At 43.3% G+C, this 21,982-nt stretch overlaps 3 protein-coding genes across 3 annotated transcripts; 2 read left to right on the top strand and 1 right to left on the bottom strand.

The window, feature by feature from the left end:
• Positions 1-1,104: 1,104 nt before the first annotated feature.
• LOC129863176 (claudin-4-like) lies at positions 1,105-2,154 on the top strand. The gene has a single exon (XM_055935098.1). It carries the CDS (start codon positions 1,105-1,107, stop codon positions 2,152-2,154), a length of 1,050 nt encoding a protein of 349 aa, XP_055791073.1.
• An 11,167-nt stretch (positions 2,155-13,321) lies between these two features.
• LOC129863549 (claudin-4-like) lies at positions 13,322-19,438 on the top strand. The gene is made up of 2 exons (XM_055935606.1): positions 13,322-13,965; positions 18,135-19,438. Exons 1-2 carry the CDS (start codon positions 13,487-13,489, stop codon positions 18,784-18,786), a joined length of 1,131 nt encoding a protein of 376 aa, XP_055791581.1. The 5' UTR covers positions 13,322-13,486; the 3' UTR covers positions 18,787-19,438.
• A 1,913-nt stretch (positions 19,439-21,351) lies between these two features.
• On the bottom strand, positions 21,352-21,979 carry LOC129863177 (claudin-4-like). The gene has a single exon (XM_055935099.1). It carries the CDS (start codon positions 21,910-21,912, stop codon positions 21,352-21,354), a length of 561 nt encoding a protein of 186 aa, XP_055791074.1. The 5' UTR covers positions 21,913-21,979.
• Positions 21,980-21,982: the final 3 nt, after the last annotated feature.

Here is a 21,982-nt window from a genome sequence, read left to right on the forward strand (position 1 = left end):
CTTTTACTCCCTTTTCCGCAACTCCTCTGTCTGTTACACCTCTGTCTGTTACTCCCCTGTCTGTTACTCTCCTGTTTGTAACTCCTCTGTCTGTTACTCCTCTGTCTGTTACTACCATTGTCTGCTCTCTGTTCATCTGTCTTTGCAGGAGATTTTAATCATAATTTTTGCTAAACCACTAGACAAACATTTGCATTTGTAAAGCACTTCTCTTCACCTCAAAGGGCTTTACATAACCGAGGGCTCTATTTTAACAAATAAAACACAATGGTACATTTTAGAGACTGCATTGGGCAGGACAAAAAAAAGCTTTCAATGAGGGGAGGTGTTGCTATCCTTGGTGTTTAATCAAATGAAATGAAAAATAAGCAATCTGATTTTTAAAACCAAAATAATATTTCTAAATAGGACGGGGTCAGAAACAAGAAATAATAAATGGCATCTCTTGCTGCATGGTACTGGTGCTCACATGGGCCTTTATGTCTTAACACATAACATTTACACTTCTATACAAAATACTAGACTTCTGTCAGCTGTATAGGTGCGAGACACATTCTCAAAAACATCTGCCGTAGATATGGCATTACAGGAGGAATGAATAGCTTGGAGGAGCACGTCTTGAGTGCTGATCATGAGTCAGTTTAGCATTTCCCCCACTAATGGTTAAGGTTAGGATTGGGTTGAGGGAAGACTTAAACAGGTTTTACTACGTCTTTAGCCCAACTCAAAATTTGAATTTAACATTTTCATCACTTCCCTACAACATTTCTGGATAGTTTTTATATTATAATTATCCCTATTTGATCATTATTGGTTTATTGTAGGTTGCATCTCAACATTCCCTATTTGTTACACAATGTTGTTTTATGAGTTTGAACTGAGTAGAGTTTTTAACACATTTGGGTCCAAACCACATCCTGCCCCACATCTGTATTAATAGGATTTATGTTTCCATAACAACATATTTAAGTGACATCACAGCATTGAGCAGTTATAGAGGTCGTCTGAGTGGATCAGCTCCCAAATCTTACAGAAGATCTCAGCAACGAGCTTCAGAGTGAACAAATCTGCTGAGCGAGACGTAGTCAGGGAGACAGCATTTTGATGGGCATGGATATCATGAAAATGGTGGAGGTCGTTGGCATCGCCCTGGGAGTCATAGGATTAATACTGACCATTGTGATCTGTGCTCTCCCCACCTGGACAGTGAAAACCATCATAGCAGGTAACGTTGCCACCACAGAGGTGGTCATGTACGGCCTGTGGATGAGCTGTGTGACCCAAGGCACGGGAAAGACACAGTGTGAAGTGTACAACTACATGGATAATTGGGAATACGTTCTGCAGCCTGCCAGAGCCATGATCCCCACTGCCATCATATTGGGGGTTCTGGGGGTCATGTTCTCCATGGTCGGAGCCAAGAGCACCAACTGCATCAAAGACAAAACATCTCAGGCCAAGTTGATCATTATCGCTGGAATACTTTTCATCCTGGACGGAATTCTCATCATCATCCCTGTTTCCTTGGTAGCCAGATCAATCATCAGCGACTCCTCCACGCAGATCGAAGGAAAGTTTGAGCTGGGGGCCTCGCTGTACATCGGCTGGGTGGCAGCCGCCCTGCTCCTGATTGGAGGGGTCACACTGTGCATCACTGTGGGAGTGTTTGGATGGATGATGGGAATCTTCGGATGGATACTCTCCCTAGTGGCCAGTGCTCTCTCTGTATCGATCCCATTCATGCATTATCCTGAGCCCCACTATAGGCACATTTGGATGGTTCTGATGACGACCTCCATCTCCTCCATTCTGGGAGCTCTAGGAGTGATGGGGTCCATCTTTGGGACCAGGTGCTGTAACTGCATCAAGAGTAACAGGATCAGGGTCAAGGCCAGGTTCATCGTTGGAATATTCTTCATCCTGGCTGGTATCCTGCAGTTCACCACTGTGTTTTTGGTTGACCATTACTTAAGAATGGATGTCCACCTGCAGCTCTCCCCTTTCGCCCTGTTTACCCAACATAAGCTGGTAATTTTAGCTGAAGTCTGTAGGTGGTCTGCCTCCATGCTCCTGATAGGAGGGACCATACTCTGCTGCTGCATCTTCAAGAGGAACCAGCCAGACTCAACGACAACTACATCAACCTCCCGCTAACAGATCTGTCTTCAACAGGTCATAGAGGAGTTTATGTCATATTGTGTTGGGATCATAGTCTGGTGCAGCTGCTGCTGCTACTGCTTTAACAGAGAAACTGTACTTTCTTTAATTGAAAACAATGTAGATAATATAATTGTGATTCTATATGTAATTCTATGATAAAACAACCTCTATTGTTTCTGTTCAATGTTTAACGGTCGGAAAGGACCAGATATGTGTGAACATAGTTATTGTTCCACCTTGTCTTTAACAGGTCAAAGAGGAGTTTATGACATATTGTGTTCAAATATTCAGTTAATTTAGACTGGGAGGAGAAGTTCCTGAGGAGACTGCAATGAAGGGACATATTCTCACTGTTTCCTCTCTGATCTTCTATACCAGTATTGATACTTCTCTTTATGCTTCTTTAAAATGGGATGAATTTAAGAAGAGAAGGAATTGAATCAGAGGTTGATTGTTTAATCCTGTTAAAGATGTTCTAATAGAAAACGTATCTGGATGCAAAGTGTTTCCTGGTTGCTGCTGTGCATTTCCTGTTTATGTTCACCACGTTAACCACAAGCCTACAGTCAGTGACTGGGATCTTCTGACTGAAACATATATCATAGTGTATAATTATTTCAACCATGTCGATGAAACTGTTATCATTAGTCTATTTAGTCTATTGTATAGTTCATTTCAGTCCATGGATCGTACCTTAAAATTATTTATTTCACACTCAAGGGTTTTTCAGCATGTAGTTTCAATCTAACTGAATGTCACTAGTATCTCCGTTAAATGTGTGTCAACCACATACCGCCCCACATCTGAACGAATAAGTTGTTTCCTTTGCAGAAGTTAGCAATAAGGCAATATTGCACAAGATCCCCTGAAACCTTTTGAAGACTATAAAGCTTAATTCAGTTCTGTGCATTTATATTGAGAAACATTGGGCTGTGTTAACATAAGATCATATAAAATACTAGTGATGGAATTTAATTGAGCCAGTGTGCAGACTGGCTACCTTCAAATCATTTAAAATGTCATTTGTCACATGTGCCGAATACAACAGGTGTAGTAGACCTTACAACATTATCATCTCTCATGTAACCTGGGACCTGACCTGGGACCTGATGCAGTGTAAGGTCTACAACTCCATGCTGGCCTTACCTCAGAACCTGCAGGCCGACCGAGCCATGACCATCATCGCCATCATCTTCTGGGTTCTGGGAGTCTCCATAGTCAGGGCCAAGTGCACCAACTACATCAATAACAAAAAGTCCAAGGCCAAAGTAATGATCATCTCCAGAATGATCTTCATCCTGGCTGTAATCCTGGTGCTCGTTGCTGTCTCCTGGACGGCCAGCACCATTTGGGGGAGTTGGGGGCCTCGCTCTACATCTGCTGGGAGGCAGCGGCCCTGCTCCTGGTTATGGGGGTCATACTGTGCAGCTCCTGCCCACCTAGTGAGATTGAGTCATGTTTTTTGGGAGCCCCCCCTGTGTTGTCTGGATAATAGTTTCTTATGGACCCTCCAGTTGGGTCAAATGGGCTCTGAAGACGATCACTTCCATCTCCTCCATCCTGGGTAATCTAGGAGAGATGGGGTCCATCCTGGGTAATCTAGGAGAGATGGGGTCCATCCTGGGTAATCTAGGAGAGATGGGGTCCATCCTGGGTACTCTAGGAGAGATGGGGTCCATCCTGGGTACTCTAGGAAAGATGGGGTCCATCCTGGGTAATCTAGGAGAGATGGGGTCCATCCTGGGTACTCTAGGAGAGATGGGGTCCATCCTGGGTACTCTAGGAGAGATGGGGTCCATCCTGGGTACTCTAGGAGAGATGGGGTCCATCCTGGGTACTCTAGGAGAGATGGGGTCCATCCTGGGTACTCTAGGAGAGATGGGGTCCATCCTGGGTACTCTAGGAGAGATGGGGTCCATCCTGGGTACTCTAGGAGAGATGGGGTCCATCCTGGGTACTCTAGGAGAGATGGGGTCCATCCTGGGTACTCTAGGAGAGATGGGGTCCATCCTGGGTACTCTAGGAGAGATGGGGTCCATCCTGGGTAATCTAGGAGAGATGGGGTCCATCCTGGGTACTCTAGGAGAGATGGGGTCCATCCTGGGTAATCTAGGAGAGATGGGGTCCATCCTGGGTACTCTAGGAGAGATGGGGTCCACCCTGGGTACTCTAGGAGAGATGGGGTCCATCCTGGGTAATCTAGGAGAGATGGGGTCCATCCTGGGTACTCTAGGAGAGATGGGGTCCATCCTGAGTACTCTAGGAGAGATGGGGTCCATCCTGGGTAATCTAGGAGAGATGGGGTCCATCCTGGGTACTCTAGGAGAGATGGGGTCCATCCTGGGTACTCTAGGAGAGATGGGGTCCATCTTTGGGGCCAAGTTTTTATCTGCATGAAGAGTAACAGGACCCGGGTCAATGTCAAGTTTATCAGTGGAACATTCTTTTTCCTGGCTGGTATCCTCCAGCTCACCACACTCTTCTTGGTTGACCATTACATGATTCAGAATATCCCATACCTGCTGGATCATTTTGGTGTTTTGGGTTACTTGGCTGAATTCAATAGGTGGCCTGCCTCCATGCCCCTGATAGGAGGGACCAAACTCTGCTGCTGCATCTTCAAGAGGAACCAGCCAGACTCAACGACGACTCAATCAACCTCCCGCTAACAGCTGCAAAAGGTCATAGAGGAGTTTATGTCATATTGTGGTGGGACCATAGTCTTTACTCAGCTGCTGCTGCTACTACTTTAAGAGAGACATTCCCAACTTAACAACTCCCTTAAATTCCATCACTAGTATCTTATATGATATGGTGTTACCATAGACCAGTGTTTTTCAATATAAATGCACAGAATTGAATTAAACTTCAGTCTTCCCAAAACTTCAGGGGATCTTGTGCAATATTGCCATATTGCATAGTTCTGCCAGGGCAACAACAAAGCAGTTGGGGTAGAAACAGGCTTGACTAGAAACTCACAACCACAGAAACTCCTCTAGAAACGAACAACCACAGACTTCACCACATCTGTACAGGTTTTGTTCCATGGCAGCAGATTATGTCAAGCACCCCTTAGAGGGCTTCTGATTGGCCGGCCTCTCTAGACTCACAGAAGAACTCTGCAATAAACGTCTGTGAGAAAATAATGTTGAACAAGCTGCTGTTCTAGAACTTCACCTGCAAAGACTGAAGCTGTAGGCCTGTAGAATCCAGGATCTTCTCTGGAAGTCTAACATCTCCACTGTTCTGGATTCTCTTTGCTGAGTCACATCCTCGTTCTTCCTGGAAGTACAGGTGTAGGAGAGAGAGACGCTCGCAGGGAGCCAGCATGTTGAAGGGCATGGAGATCATGGGCATCACTATGGGAGTCACAGGATGGATTGTCTCCATAGTGCCCTGTGCTTTGTTTACATCGGGAGTGATGGACTTTCCACAGTACAGAGATGTCAGTCTGGTTCAGATCATCACCTACCTCTCCATTATTGTAGGGTTGCTAGGGATGATATTCTCCATCTCAGGAACAAAGTGCACCAACTGTACTCAGAGGAATATGAATACGTCTATAGCTGAAGTGATTATCTTTGGCGGAATATTCTTCATCCCGGCTGGTCTCATCCACCTGATCTTGATCTTCTTGGTTGTCCTTGACTTGACACCAAACTCGGACCCTGAGAACTTCCTGCGGAGTAATAACCTTACGTTCTCAGCTGAATTTAATAGGTGGGCCGCTTCACTGCTTCTGATAGGAGGAACTATACTCTGCTGCTGCTGCTGCTTCATGAAAAAACCCACTGAGTTGATAACTGACTCTGATTCCCTAAGTCATGTCTTACACAACCTGAACTTATCTTAGCCATTCTACCACTGTGAGCAATAGGTTGTAAGCAATACATGCAGTATAGTCATAAGGAATATGATGATTGATAATGGCTCCACTTAGAAATCAGTTGAATCAGGTGTGTTATTGCCTGGCTGGAATAAAAGCCTACATCCACTCTGGCGCTTTCAGGGACTGATGTTGTTCTTTGAGTCAGTAAGACTTACTAAAAAATGGCCACACAAAAAAATATTGCCACGTTTTGACTCAGTGATGCACAGCATAGACTCACACTTGAGAGAGAGATGTAAGCATGTTTTCTAAGGGCTGGGGTTGAAGTGGGATGTTGTCATAGGTAAACTGCTTTTCCATTATTATTTACAATAAAATGCTACTCTTATTAAATTGCAACTCTTGTGCTGTCTCCTAACTTCATTTGGTGGACCTCGTTCTTCTTCCTAATCCGGGGTTGTTTCTGGACAGGGCCAAGGTCTTATCATGGTGTAAGTAGTACGTAGTTTGTCTGAGTTGATAACCAGATGGTAGTGGGTCAAATGTTAGATTCTTTCATCGCCCATATAATATGATGAGGTAGCCTAGTAGAAGACACTGTGATAATATGATGAGGTAGCCTAGTGGGAGACCCTGTGATAATATGATGAGGTAGCCTAGTGGGAGACGCTGTGGTAATATGATGAGGTAGCCTAGTGGGAGACCCTGTGATAATATGATGAGGTAGCCTAGTGGGAGACCCTGTGATAATATGATGAGGTAGCCTAGTGGGAGACCCTGCGATAATATGATGAGGTAGCCTAGTGAGAGACCCTGTGGTAATATGATGAGGTAGCCTAGTGAGAGACCCTGTGGTAATATGATGAGGTAGCCTAGTGGGAGACCCTGTGATAATATGATATGATATGATAATATAGACTCACACTTGAGAGAGAGATGTAAGCATGTTTTCTAAGGGCTGGGGTTGAAGTGGGATGTTTTTATAGGTAAACTGCTTTTCCATTATTATTTACAATAAAATGCTACTCTTATTAAATTGCAACTCTTGTGCTGTCTCCTAACTTCATTTGGTGGACCTCGTTCTTCTTCCTAATCCGGGGTTGTTTCTGGACAGGGCCAAGGTCTTATCATGGTGTAAGTAGTACGTAGTTTGTCTGAGTTGATAACCAGATGGTAGTGGGTCAAATGTTAGATTCTATCATCGCCCATGTACGCTGGGGTGGATTTAGCGATTGGGGAGTCCATTTCAAAATGTCTTCGAGGGGAATCCCTATCCCCAAAACAGACATTCACCTGTAAATGAACTGCTATAATTATTATTAACATCACACAATTAAAATACATATTTCTTTTATGTTTAAATATTTTTTCTTCATGAAATTATGAAATATAAACACCCTATAAAGATTTGGCCAACGCATTTGGGTAAAAACAAGAGTCAGAATCAGTCGGTAAGGGCCGCTTGACAACTGCGTGCAAAAAACTTGTTGTTTTCACACCCTTCATTTCCTCTTTGTATCTGTCGTGCTTCCCTAGGCCTAGTTTACACCTTACATCTCTTATCGAATGCAGACACTCGCCTGAATTATTTACCATATAATGTCAACTTCACTTCTGCTTCATTCACTTATAAATATGGTTTCCTGTAAAAGGGCAAAATAAATATGTCTATCTGTCGATACCAACTGATTTAGATTTAAAACTAACTGTTTTTTCCACATTTGGTCACATTTGCAGACAGAACTATGACCTCTTCCTCATATTTGATGGTAATTCTGACGTTGGGTTGATCTCCTCAGGCTCCCCATTTCTACCTAGTTCCTCGTTAGTGTCTGTGTCTGAGTAGTGAGAAATTACAAGGACATAGTTTTGTTCTGGTTTTGTTCGTAAAGCCAATTTCAGTAGTAATGACATAGTCAGGGACGAACGACATACGGTGTTGTATATTTCTAAAGCACCTTTTTTACAGCAGGGTCACCCAGGGATCTTATGAAATATATTGAACAAAAATGTAAACGCAACATGCGACAATTTCAAATATCTTGCAGAGTTACAGTTCATATAAAGGATATCAGCCAATTTATCAGCCAAGTCCTAATCTATGTATTTCACATGACTGGTCAGGGACACTGCCAAGGGGGGGCCTGGGAGGGCATAGCCAGGCCCAGCCAATCAGAATGAGTTTTTCCCCAAAAAGTGCTTTATTACAGACATACAGTGCTGGGCAACACGGACTTTCAACTCCCTCCAAAGATTTTCTATGGGGTTGAGATCTGGAGACTGGCTAGGCCACTCCAGGACCTTGAAATGCTTCTTACGAAGCCACTCCTTCTTTGCCCGGGCGGTGTGTTTGGGATCATTGTCATGCTGAAAGACCCAGCCACGTTTCATCTTCAATGCCCTTGCTGATGGAAGGAGGTTTTCACTCAAAATCTCACGATACATGGCTCCATTCATTCTTTCCTTTACACGGATCAGTCGTCCTGGTCCCTTTGCAGACAAACAGCCCCAAAGCATGATGTTTCCACCCCCATGCTTCACAGTAGGTATCGTGTTCTTTGGATGCAACTCAGCATTCTTTGTCCTCCAAACACGACGAGTTGAGTTTTTACCAAAAAGTTCTATTTTGGTTTCATCTGACATTCTCCCAATCTTCTTCTGGATCATCCAAATGCTCTCTAGTAAACTTCAGACGGGCCTGGACATGTACTGGCTTAAGCAGGGGGACACGTCTGGCACTGCAGGATTTGAGTCCCTGGCGGCGTAGTGTGTTACTGATGGTAGGCTTTGTTACTTTGGTCCCAGCTCTCTGCAGGTCATTCACTAGGTCCCCCCGTGTGGTTCTGGGATTTTTGCTCACCGTTCTTGTGATCATTTTGACCCCACAGGGTGAGATCTTGCGTGGAGCCCCAGATCGAGGGAGATTATCAGTGGTCTTGTATGTCTTCAATTTCCTAATAATTGCTCCCACAGTTGATTTCTTCAAACCAAGCTGCTTACCTATTGCAGATTCAGTCTTCCCAGCCTGGTGCAGGTCTACAATTTAGTTTCTGGTGTCCTTTGACAGCTCTTTGGTCTTGGCCATAGTGGAGTTTGGAGTGTGACTGTTTGAGGTTGTGGACAGGTGTCTTTTATACTGATAACAAGTTCAAACAGGTGCCATTAATACAGGTAACGAGTGGAGGACAGAGGAGCCTCTTAAAGAAGAAGTTACAGGTCTGTGAGAGCCAGAAATCTTGCTTGTTTGTAGGTGAACAAATACTTATTTTCCACCATAATTTGCAAATAAATTCATAAAAAATCCTACAATGTGATTTTCTGGAATTTTTTTCCTCATTTTGTCTGTCATAGTTGAAGTGTACATATGATGAGAATTACAGGCCTCTCTCATCTTTTTAAGTGGGAGAACTTGCACAATTGGTGGCTGACTAAACACTTTTTTGCCCCACTGTAAATAGTCCTCAGCACCCTTGCCCTCCCCCCTCTGATGATCCCGCAGGTGAAGATGTGGAGGTCCTGATCTGGCGGGGTTACACGTGGTCTGCGGTTGTGAGGCCGGGTTGGACGTACTACCAAATTCTCTACAACGAAGTTGGAGGAGAATTATTGTAGAGAAATTTACATTAAATTCTCTGTAAATATCTCTGGTCGACGTTCCTGCCGTTAGCATTCCAATTGCACGCTCCTTCACAACTTGAGATATCTGTGTTATTGTGTGACAAAATTGCACATCTTAGAGTGGCCTTTTATTGTCCCCAGCACAAGGTGCACCTGTGTAATGATCATGCTGTTTAATTATCTCCTTGATATGCCACACCTGTCAGGTTTTTGGGATTGTCTTGGCAAAAGAGAAACATAGAAAATGGTTGCGTTTATATTTTTGTTCAGTGTAGTTAGTGTTGGTGTCTCATGATCCTCAGCAGGATCCATGGTGTTGGTGTCTCATTATCCTCAGCAGGATCCATGGTGTTAGGTCTCATATTCCTCAGCAGGATCCATGGTGTTGGTGTCTCATGATCCTCAGCAGGATCCATGGTGTTGGTGTCTCATTATACTCAGCAGGATCCATGGTGTTGAGTCTCATATTCCTCAGCAGGATCCATGGTGTTAGGTCTCATATTCCTCAGCAGGATCCATGGTGTTGGTGTCTCATATTCCTCAGCAGGATCCATGGTGTTGGTTCTCATATTCCTCAGCAGGATCCATGGTGTTGGTGTCTCATTATCCTCAGCAGGATCCATGGTGTTGAGTCTCATATTCCTCAGCAGGATCCATGGTGTTGGTGTCTCATTATCCTCAGCAGGATCCATGGTGTTGAGTCTCATATTCCTCAGCAGGATCCATGGTGTTGGTGTCTCATATTCCTCAGCAGGATCTATGGTGTTGGGTCTCATATTCCTCAGCAGGATCCATGGTGTTGGGTCTCATATTCCTCAGTAGGATCCATGGTGTTGAGTCTCATATTCCTCAGCAGGATCCATGGTGTTGGGTCTCATATTCCTCAGTACGATCCATGGTGTTGGGTCTCATATTCCTCAGCAGGATCCATGGTGTTGGTGTCTCATGATCCTCAGCAGGATCCATGGTGTTGGTGTCTCATGATCCTCAGCAGGATCCATGGTGTTGGTGTCTCATATTCCTCAGTAGGATCCATGGTGTTGGTGTCTCATATTCCTCAGCAGGTTCCATGGTGTTGGTGTCTCATATTCCTCAGCAGGATCCATGGTGTTGGTGTCTCATGATCCTCAGCAGGTTCCATGGTGTTGGTGTCTCATATTCCTCAGTAGGATCCATGGTGTTGGTGTCTCATGATCCTCAGCAGGATCCATGGTGTTGGGTCTCATATTCCTCAGTAGGATCCATGGTGTTGGTGTCTCATGATCCTCAGCAGATTCCATGGTGTTGGTGTCTCATATTCCTCAGCAGGTTCCATGGTGTTGGTGTCTCATATTCCTCAGCAGGATCCATGGGGTTTAAGGAAATGTATTTGGCTATACACTGACTCTCTGTGTGTTGATCTGCCCTTTACAGACCTCCCCATAGAGAGTAAACAACTGTTCTATTTCTACTGACCTGCTGTGTGTGTAGAGACAGAGAGGCAGAGAAAGGCAGTCCTTTATTTGGAAGGTTATAAGAATCTCTCTCTCTCTCTCAATTTTCACCTAAAATGAACATACCCAAATCTAACTGCCTGTAGCTCAGGCCCTAATGAAAGGATATGCATATTATTGGCACCATTTGAAAAGAAACACTTGGAAGTTTATTGATTTTTTTTGGACTATCATCTTTGAAATGCAAGAGAAAGGCCACAATGTATTATTCCAGCCCAGGTGCAATTTAGATTTTGGCCACTAGATGGCATCAGTGTATGTGCAACGTGTTAGACTGATCCAATGAACCATTTAATTTCTGTTCAAAATGTTGTATCAAGACTGCTCAAATGTGCCTAATTTGTTTATTAATAACTTTTCATGTTCAAAATTGTGCACTCTCCTCAAACAATAGCATGGTATTCTTTCACTGTAATAGCCACTGTAAATTGGACAGTGCAGTTAGATTAACAAAAATGTAAGCTTTCTGCCAATATCAAATATGTCTATGTCCTGGGAAATTTTCTTGTTACTTACAACCTCATGCTATTTACATTAGCCTACGTTAGCTCAACCGTCCGGTGGAAGGGACACTGATCCCGAAGAAGCTAAAGCCCTCCACTATCTAGGAAGAACCCCCCCTCCCCCTCTTTCTCTAACAGTCACTGATTTACTGTTGTGTGAGCAAACTTTTAATTTGTCAAAGAATCCTCATTCCTACTGATTTCCTGCAGTACAGCATTCTTAATACAATTTCAAAGCTGTTACATTTACAGTGATACACACACACATATAGCTATCAACTTCTGCTCGTGTGCTCGAGAAGTTGTGTCTCGCGGGAACATAGGGGAGCTTGAATGAACGACAAATCATATTGCTCAAATACAAATAGCGCAACTTTTCTATGTGTATTCTTCAATGGATTTCAATGGTAGACTGCGACCAGGTAAATGTTGAACTGGAACGCAAAAATGCTCTGAGAAGTAACTGTCCTGGTCAGTGCTGCTGCTTTGAAAGTGGGTTGAAAATGACTGGGGCAAATGCGGTCTCACCACACGTTCTCTGGCGGACCTAGAAACATTGGCGTAAAGCAATCTTATGTTTTGAGTTCTGACAACGGTTGAACTAAGGTCATGACACATTTGACCTTAAGTTCTTTAAAAAATCAATGGGTACATAGTATCAAGGACTGCCCCTTAAAAGGCAGTGACCTTCATACAGCAGAACTATTTCACCATTTCAACGTGATCACTAACCTGCCCCCCAAAATGTTTTCTGTCCACTGTTTTCCACGAATGTCCCGCAAAAGCGCTCCCTTGTCCTGCATTTGGGCTTTTTAGATGTGGTCAACCTAATTCCACTGGTGGAAACATTTCTACTGCAACATGTTACCACCCTCTTTTCACATGTGAGGAGAATAACATTATTTCAACCCCATGTGGAGTTTTCTTGGAAGTGAACGTGTAAATCAGATTTAGACGAGGTGTTTAAACAAGGCATCCTTGGCTAAAGTGGGAGTGGCGTGGAATTACAAATTCACATGTGAAAAACAATTACATGAAATAATGAAATTTGCAGTTTCATATGTGAAAAACTGTCACATTTGAAAAACTCACTTTCACATTTGGAATTGCAAATTCACATGTGAAAAACAATCATGGGTTTTCTTACATGTGAACCTGCAAATTTGATTTTCACATGTGATTGATTTTCATATGTAAATTATTTTTTTACGTGAACTTGCAATTCCACATGTGAAAGTGAAATTTTCACGTGAGGTGAAAACATGATATTCTCCTCACTTGTGAAAATGTGATGTTAACATGTGAACTCTAAATTTAATAGATGTGAAAAGATGGTTTCACGTGTGAAATTTAAGCTCAACATGTGAAGACAGATATTTCACATGTGAAAACAGATATTTCACATGTGAAACTGCAAATTTGACATGTTTTTTTTTGTTAAGGGATACTGTTGACTATATTGTCTTATGATGCTCTAGGAATTGAATTATAGATTAAATTGTACATACTATTGTTGTCAGAGAGAGAGGAGGAAAGAGAGTGAACTAGGAGAGGGAAAGATGAGAAGTTAGAGAGAGAGAGAGTGAGACAATAGAGCAGGTTGGTTGTTAGGTGATTTCAAGTATGGCCCCTTCCTCCCTCCCTCCCTCCACCCTAAAGTGGAGATTATAAGTACCTGTACTCTTGGTAGTCCTCCCCCACTCGGATTCAGACCTAGAGCAGCACATGGAGACGACCACCCACTGTATTCAGATTACACAGAGAGAAGACAAAGAACCTCTACGCCACATAGAGAGAGAGGAGACACAGACTAAGACAAAAGCCCATCCAGTTTCACTCAGACACGCAGACAAACGGAGAAACCAACGCCAACCGGATCCAATATGGTGTCAGCTGGATTACAGATGCTGGGCACGGCCCTGGGGGTCATTGGCTGGATCGGGACTATCATCGTATGCGCCATGCCCATGTGGAAGGTCTCCGCCTTCATTGACAGCAACATCATCATCTCTCAAGTCACCTGGGAGGGTATCTGGATGAGATGCGTGTTCCAGAGCACGGGACAGATGCAGTGTAAAATCTATGACTCCATGTTGGCCCTGCCCCAGGACCTTCAGGCTGCCAGAGCCATGACTGTCATCGCCATCCTCTCCGGCATCATCGCCATCCTATTGGCTGTAGCCGGGGGAAAGTGCACCAACTGCGTGGAGGACGAGGCGTCCAAGGCTAAAGTGGGCGTGACGTCTGGGGTGGTGTTCATCATTGCCGGGGTTCTGTGTCTGATCCCTGTCTGCTGGATAGCCCACAGCATCATCCAGGACTTCTACAACCCGCACCTGGAAAGCGCTCAGAAGAGGGAGCTGGGGGGCGCACTCTATGTGGGCTGGGGGGCAGCTGCCCTGCTGCTGATTGGAGGAGGCCTGCTCTGCTTCAACTGCCCCGAGAAGGACGAGGGATCCTACACCGCCAGGTACAACAAGTCCCCTCGCTCCGAGACCTTGGGACCGGCCTCTGGAAAAGACTACGTCTGAGAAAGGAAGAGAGGGAAGAGAGGGAGAGAGAGAAGAATGGAAGAGCAAGAATGGAAGAGAAGAGAGCGAGGTCTGTCTGCCATGAGAGACTGTCTGTCTGTAGCTAAGATCCAGCTGTGTATATATGGACTCTATTCTGGCACTATGGTCACTATGGTGCTGCTCTATTAGGAAGGTTTGATAATGAGGATATTTGAAGGTGATGAGCAAAGAGGAGGACCACAGTGACTAAAGAGTCCATGGAAGTAAGTTACAGTTGAAAGTGAACCACAGCTGAAGCTAGGTATAAAATATACTTTAGAACAAGAGGATTCTATCCCATAAGTCTTTGCATAAATATTGTCCTAACCTGTATATTTTCGACTTAGACCCGGAGAAGGAACTGAATTCCTTAAAAACAACCCCATGCAGTCTGCAACATTGTCCTGTGCAGGTTTGGCTGTGTGTGTGTGTGTGTGTGTTTGTGTGTTTGTGTGTGTGTGTATGTATGTATGTATGTATGTATGTATGTATGTATGTATGTATGTATGTATGTATGTATGTGTGTGTGTGTGTGTGTGTGTGTGTGTGTGTGTGTGTGTGTGTGTGTGTGTGTGTGTGTGTGTGTGTGTGTGTGTGTGTGTGTGTGTGTGTGTGTGTGTGTGTGTGTGTGTGTGTGTGTGTGTGTGTGTGATTGTTAATATTGTCTTGTGTAGTTTTTCTTAAAGTGTATGAGTTACAGTAGATAGTTCTGAAACTGTAAATAAATATTTTCCCTATGTATTTGACTTTATGTTTTGATGGCATTTCATCAACACCATATTCAAGATGAGAAGTCTGTCAGCGCTTTATTTCTATCAGATGCAATAACTGCAATAACTTTCATTCAACTAAATAGCAAGTAAATATTAAACTATGTCCATAAAACAAAATATTTCTCAGGTATTTTTCCCTGCCGTTGTACTATCTAAGGGGGGAATTCCTACCGTAGTCAGACTGTTCTCTCTGCTACCGCACAGCAAGCGGTACCGGAGTGCCAAGTCTAGGTCCAAAAGGCTACTTAACAGCTTCTACCCCAAGCCATAAGACTGCTGAACAGCTAATCAAATGACCACCCAGACTGTTTGCATTGCCCCTGCTGCTCCTCGCTGATAATTATCTATGCATAGTCACAATTGTTTTACATGTACATATTACCTCAATTACCACTACTAACCTGTACCTGAAGACAGTACAGCGCCAAACCTACCGAGTTGGTTTATGATTTCTAGAATGTTTTAATTATTTATATGCCCTGACTTTTCACTGTATTTAAAAATATATATTGGTAGCCAACATCATTTTTTTATTTGATTTAACTAGGCAAGTCAGTTAAGAACAAATTCTTATTTACAATGGCAGCCTAGGAACAGTGGGTTAACTGTCTTGTTCATGGGTAGAATGACAGATTTTGACGTTGTCAGCTCAGGGATTTGATCTAGCAACCTTTCAGTTACTGGCCCAATGCTCTAACCATGAGGCTACCTGCCATTACACCCACAGTCATTTATAACTGCCACTTAACTATTAGTTTCCTTACATTGTTAACTCACTTTAGTGTTAGTTTCCTTACATTTTGTATCACTCCATTACATCATTAGTTTACCTTTCTTTGCTCTGTCTCGTTCTTCTGGTTGTTCCTCAGGATCGCTAGCAATAGTGGATCATATTAGGCTAACGTATTACAAGTTGTGCAATAATTTGGGACATGCAGCCTTTTTTAATCATTATGGAACCCATACTTAGCTGTTTTAAACCTGGAGCCTGGCCCACCGTTTAAGACCACTGGACCGTTTTAATCACATGATTAGTGAAGATTATTAGGATAGATTAATAGGACTAGTGTTTAAACCCTATTCTACTCTTTTCTCACCTTCCAATATTTCATGGCTTGAACAATTGATTTTGGCAACTTCCAGGATGAATCAAACCACTGTATTCAAAAAGAAAGGAGGACCAAGGCACTCTTCATATAATTAATTAAAATGCCTTTATTAGTATGGCATAGTTTGGCATAGTTTGCCATACTAATAAAGGCATTTTAATGAATTATATGAAGAGTTCCTTGGTCCTCCTTTCTTTTTGATGACCAATTTACACCTGTCTACCAAAACGTACTATAGTGTACCTTAGTAGCGCTTCCCTTCCTCCTCTTCAAACCACTGTATTGTTGATCCATCAATATATGTTGTACATAAAAGCTCTACAAACCCATTTTTTAAAATTATAATTCAAAATTACTTTCCTAACCCTAATAATATACAAGATCAGAGTATTTTTAAATCTACCAATTGGTGCTGAAAATGAGATGTGTATTTGCATAGCTTTCTTCTATTGATCTCTAATTTTCTGAACGGTCTCTCCATATATTCTAGTGCAGTGGTCACCAACCGGTCGATCACGATCGACTTGTCAATCGCCAAACATTTCTGTAAAAAACCCAAGGATAAAGCCTTGTGTACCTATTTTTTTTTTTTATATATTAGTCTCGGGCTGTTGGTGGTAGATGCAGCCAATTCAGATGCCCTGCGCACCGGCAAGATATGTAACTTTCAAAATAAAGAAATCCTATTTTGAAAGTTATATAACTTGAAAACTTGAGTGCTGACAAGCAAAACATTTTGGGACTACGTCAACAATGGACTATTGAAACAAATACCAAAATATCGTTTTCAGGTGGAATTGTAAAACTACTCAAATGCATGTATTCATTGCCTCCTACTGCACTGAGGAGGGATAACATTCTGGTCTCGTGAGGTACTCAATACATTTACATTTCAGCAGTGGAGTAAAAGTAAAGATACCTTAATAGAAAATTACTCAGGTAAAAGCAAAAGTTACCCAGTAAAATACAACTTGGGTAAAAGTCTAAAAGTATCGGTGGTACGTAGAGTGGTGGATAAAGTATTCAATTGTCATATTTAAGTAAAAGTAAATGCTATACATCAAATTCCTTATCTTAAGAAGACAAGACTGCAATATTGTTATTATTATTTACTGACGATTATTATTATTATTTGTTTATTTTATTTTTACGGACATCCAGGGACACTATTTACAATTGCAGTATTTGTGTTTAGTGAGTCCGCCAGATCAGAGGCAGTAGGGGTGATGCGGTATTATTGATAGGTGTGTGAATTGGACCATAATTCCGTCCTGCCTGAGCATTCGAAATATAACAAGTACTTTTTGGTGTCAGGGGAAATGTATGGGTGTAAAATTTACATATTTTCTTTAGGAATGTAGTGGAGTAAAAGTTGTTAAAAAATATAAATAGTAAAGTACAGATACCCCAAAAAACTACTTCAGTAGTACTTTTACTTAAGTACTTTACACCACTGAATTTCAGTCTTTTAGCAGGATCCCACAGTTGGATGTCACTCACTGTAAAGATAGTCTTGGAAATAACATACTGAAGTTAATACTGTGTGTGTGTGTGTTCAGGTGGGGGTTGGAGAGAGAGACATTGTCCTGTGTTTGGGAGCGTTGCTTGAGATCCTTCAGTAAAGCTCATATCACCAGAACAAAACACACAAAGAGCAGGAAACAAGGCCCAGGGATATCCAGTGTCGGCTTTCCTCTATTGTTTGGGAGCATAGAAACCCAAACCCAAACCCCACCCTCCCACCTCCCTCCAATGTGTGATCTATATAATAAGATCCTGTTAACTCGTCGTCATCCCAGAACTCAGGCTCTCAGAGAGAAGGAAGAAAACCACCACTGGTCAGTCTGAAGGAATAAGAGGCAGACGAAGAAGAAGGAGAGGAGAGCCTCCATTGCGACCTTTCCGTGTTCGAGACTGTGCAGCATCGTCTAGACAGAAGCAGTTTGACTTGATCGAATCATTGACAAATAACCGTGTAGAGGCATAATGTGTGCAGGGGTGTAAGTCGATCATCTGTACAACAGCAGCAGTAGATTCAGCGTACCAGCCGTAGTAAGTAGCGGCACTAGTATACCTTGAACTTCGAACTTTGTATACTTCAACCATGGCTTCCCAGGGCCTCCAGATTATGGGAGTAATGCTGGCCATGATTGGCTGGCTGGGGACCATCCTCACTTGTGCCATGCCCATGTGGAGGGTCACTGCCTTTGTCGGAGCCAACATCGTCACCGCTCAGGTCATCTGGGAAGGGTTATGGATGAACTGCGTGGTCCAGAGCACGGGACAGATGCAGTGTAAGGTCTATGACTCCATGCTTGCCTTACCTCAGGACCTCCAGGCCGCCAGAGCTATGGTCATCGTGGCAGTGATTGTGGGCGTCTGCGGCGTCATGATGGCCATCGTCGGGGGGAAGTGCACCAACTGCATGGAGGACGAGGCTGCCAAAGCCAAAGCCTGCATCATCGCCGGGATCGTCTTCATCATCTGTGGCCTCCTCATCTTCATCCCTGTGTCATGGTCGGCCAATACCCTGATCAGAGACTTCTATAACCCCTTGGTGATAGAGGCCCAGAGGAGGGAGCTGGGGGCGGCTCTGTACATCGGCTGGGGCTCCGCAGGGCTGCTGCTGTTGGGAGGGGGTCTGCTCTGCTGCAACTGCCCCCCCAAGGAGGGCAACATGGGCAGGCCATATGTGGCAGCTAAGTTCGCCCCCGTCCGGACCACATCTCCATCCATGAACTATGTATGAGTGAGGAGTAGAGTCTCGGGTGGATATGGGGACATTTTAAATTTTTACATTTTAGTCATTTAGCAGACGCTCTTATCCAAAGTGACTTCCAGTTAATGCATTCATCTTAAGATAGCTAGGTGGGACAGTCACATATCACAGGCTTAGTATGTACACTTTTCCTCAATAAAGTAGCTATCAGCTATCAACAGTCAGAGCTAGAAGGGGGAGGGGTTCAGGTGCTTTTGGAAGACGGGACTGGGGATATAGGAGCAGGATGGGGTGTTCAGTGTTACAGATGAAATGTTGATGCTCTTATTGAGTTGTCCGATACTCTTTTGCAGACGACACTAAGTTTTGTCTACTCTACATATTGCCAGCTCTATGTTCTAAATATATATTATATCTTATGACATGATATGATGTTGGGTCTGCTCCGCTTGATATATTTCTATATTCTGAATGTTGCTAGGTGACTTTGGAGTTGTAATGTTTTTACATTGATGTCCTCCTGTGACGACTTAATTATGTTTTCTGCTCAAATTTAATGTTACATTCAGTCTGTATCCCAGTATCAGACTACTCTCTTCTGTATGCTTTTCAGTATGTGCATTTTTTCCCCCTTCATTTCACAAATATTCACATTTGAAATAAAAGTAGATTTTAAAACGAAAATAAATGTTCTGTTTGAATATAAATATTTAGCATCATGGTTTAAGTTACGTTGTTGTTCTCTGTTCATTCGAGTTGCGCAAAGTAGGCGCATAGACCTAGATTGATTGATTAAGATGAATTTCTATTGGCAAGTGCATTTTTCGCCGTTAGGCTGTTTGACATTGTTAAATTGACTGTCCTCGTGGGGTGACAGTATTTTACAGAAAAACCCCTGAATACAACAGATTTCGACGACACCTCGAGACAATCCGTTAGAGCGCGCCTGGAAACACATTGACGAGGAATCCAGCTTTTTGTCAAATTGACGTCTGATTTGAATATTCGCAGCAGGTTAGGAGAATTTACGCAGCAGGTTAGGAGAACTAATTTAGAAGGTTAGGAAAATTAGGTTGTTAGGGAAAGGGTTAGGGTTAGCTAAAATGCACAAAAAAAATCCACTTTTGACATTAATTTGAAAAAAGATGGATCCTTTCTAGCCATGTCTGTTAAATGGCTACAGAGAGCGCGCCTCTTTTCACATACAGTAGGCTACAGAGAGCGCGCCTCTTTTCACATACAGTAGGCTACAGAGAGCGCGCCTCTTTTCACATACAGTAGGCTACAGACCGCACATCTACCAGTTCCTTTTCAGGTGAAAATAAATGTCCAAAAATATATATAAATATTCCCCCGCCCAGTTTTCCTCAAGACGGGTTTCTGAAAAGGAATATTAACATAATTTATATGCAGAGCATCACTAATTATTCACTTTTCAAAATTCGTTGAGAAAAATATATATTTAAAAAATATATATTAAATAACAACACTCTAAGAGCAAATAGTAAGTTCCTTTAGTTTTCTGAAGCGCTTCTGTTTCGCAATGTCCTTGCAGATTTTACGGAAAAGTAGGCTAATGTCCCAAAAGGGATAGAAATCTGGGAAAATCCCCCCCAAAACACGATGTTGTCTGTTTACAGTTCGAGCAAAACTCAGTCAAAATTCAAAACAGTATGAAATTATTATTCAATTCTTATTCTGATGTAATCGATAGCCACTCTAAACGCGCAAGCTAAACAAAAGGCTAAATATAGGATATAAAGTAAACTAGGCTATAGGCTATAACAATACATAGGCAGAGGTTCCTAAACTTTTTCACTCAGTCCCCCCTTCCAGCATTGGGGAACATCCACGCGCCCTGCGCGCTCGCCACGTCTATTTCTATGGGCACAGGCACAGTTCATCACACAAACTGTTCACACCCCTCTTGTTGGTGGATATCATTTTGCAGGTTTAAAGCTTATTTCCTGCAGTTCTACAAAAAAAAATCATAGGGTGCAAAGAAAATGTTGCCATTTTAAAGCTAATATATATTTTGCCATGTCTAATGATTATTCATGTGATATTTGAGTGACAAAAAATTACAACAATATCTATGGGCTTAAAACGGCGAAATTAAAAATGTTCGCTGAGATGATCTAGTTGATCTGGACATTTCTGAAAAGCTATTAATAACTCTAAAGGCAGGGCTGTCCAACCCAGGTTTTCAATCCATCCTCCATCTAGCGCACCTGATTCTAATAGTTTGCTGGTTGAAAAGCTGAATCAGGTTAGTTACAACTGGGGTTGGAGGGAAAACCTAGAGGAGGGTAATTCTCCAGGAACAGGGTTGGAGAGCCCTGCTCGAAGGTATGAAATGACTAACATGAGGAGGAACTGATTTCGAAAATGCACCTTGTGCATTCTACTAGTACGACTTTCACCCACAGTTTGGGAACTTCTGGGCTAAAGCACACATCTATTTTGAAACGAACGTCCCAAAAAAGAGTAGTCAAAGAAATTAGTAACACAAACAATTCGCAAAACGAAAAAATCTAAACACCCTTTCCATATATATATACTTTAAAAAAATGTATTTACAAACTCATAAACATTCTATCCCCGACGCAGAGGATTTGGGCGCGATGTTATATAGAGGTCTCCCCTCGGCCCGCACTGACAGCAAAGGAGCGCGCCCCCGATCAGGAGCGGTCCTGACGCGCCCCACCCGACGTACAGGGACGCGCCCAGCTCTCTCCTCTGTGAGTCGGGTACCAGGGAGTTGTTGAGCACCCCAGCCACAAGGAAGAACACCCCGGCAGTGATGGCCACCCGGGCCTTGGCCGACTGGTCCCCGACGCAGGTGGTGCATTTCCCCCTGACAACCGAGAGCAGGAGCACGAACAGGGCCAAGAGGACGGCGATGACTACCATGGCCCGGGCGGCTTGGAGGTCCGGAGGCAAGGAGAGGGGTGAGTAGTTGACCTTACACTGCATATGGCCTATGCTCTGCACCACGCACGTCATCCACAGAGCCTCCCAGATGGTCTGCGCCACCACAATGTTGTTTCCGATTAAGGCCGAGACTTTCCACATGGGGAGGATGCAGATGCTGTTCCCCACCCAGCTCAGCACCGCCAGCCCGACGCCCAGAATCTGCAGCCCCAAAGATACCATCGTTCCCAGCTACTGCTACTCCTATATGGATCTCCCTCTTCTCCTCCAAAAAGCACACCGAGTGTGTGAC

Source organism: Salvelinus fontinalis, chromosome 10 (assembly GCF_029448725.1).
Source record: "Salvelinus fontinalis isolate EN_2023a chromosome 10, ASM2944872v1, whole genome shotgun sequence".
In the NCBI taxonomy this organism is placed as follows: domain Eukaryota; kingdom Metazoa; phylum Chordata; class Actinopteri; order Salmoniformes; family Salmonidae; genus Salvelinus; species Salvelinus fontinalis.

Coding starts and splice junctions, on each gene's coding strand:
- LOC129863177 (XM_055935099.1), bottom strand. CDS start 21,912: ATGGTATCTTTGGGGCTGCAGATTCTGGGCGTCGGGCTGGCGGTGCTG.
- LOC129863549 (XM_055935606.1), top strand. CDS start 13,487: ATGGTGTCAGCTGGATTACAGATGCTGGGCACGGCCCTGGGGGTCATT. Junction 13,966..18,134: donor AGCGCTCAGAAGAGGGAGCT/GGGGGGCGCACT, acceptor AACTTTGTATAC/TTCAACCATGGCTTCCCAGG.
- LOC129863176 (XM_055935098.1), top strand. CDS start 1,105: ATGGGCATGGATATCATGAAAATGGTGGAGGTCGTTGGCATCGCCCTG.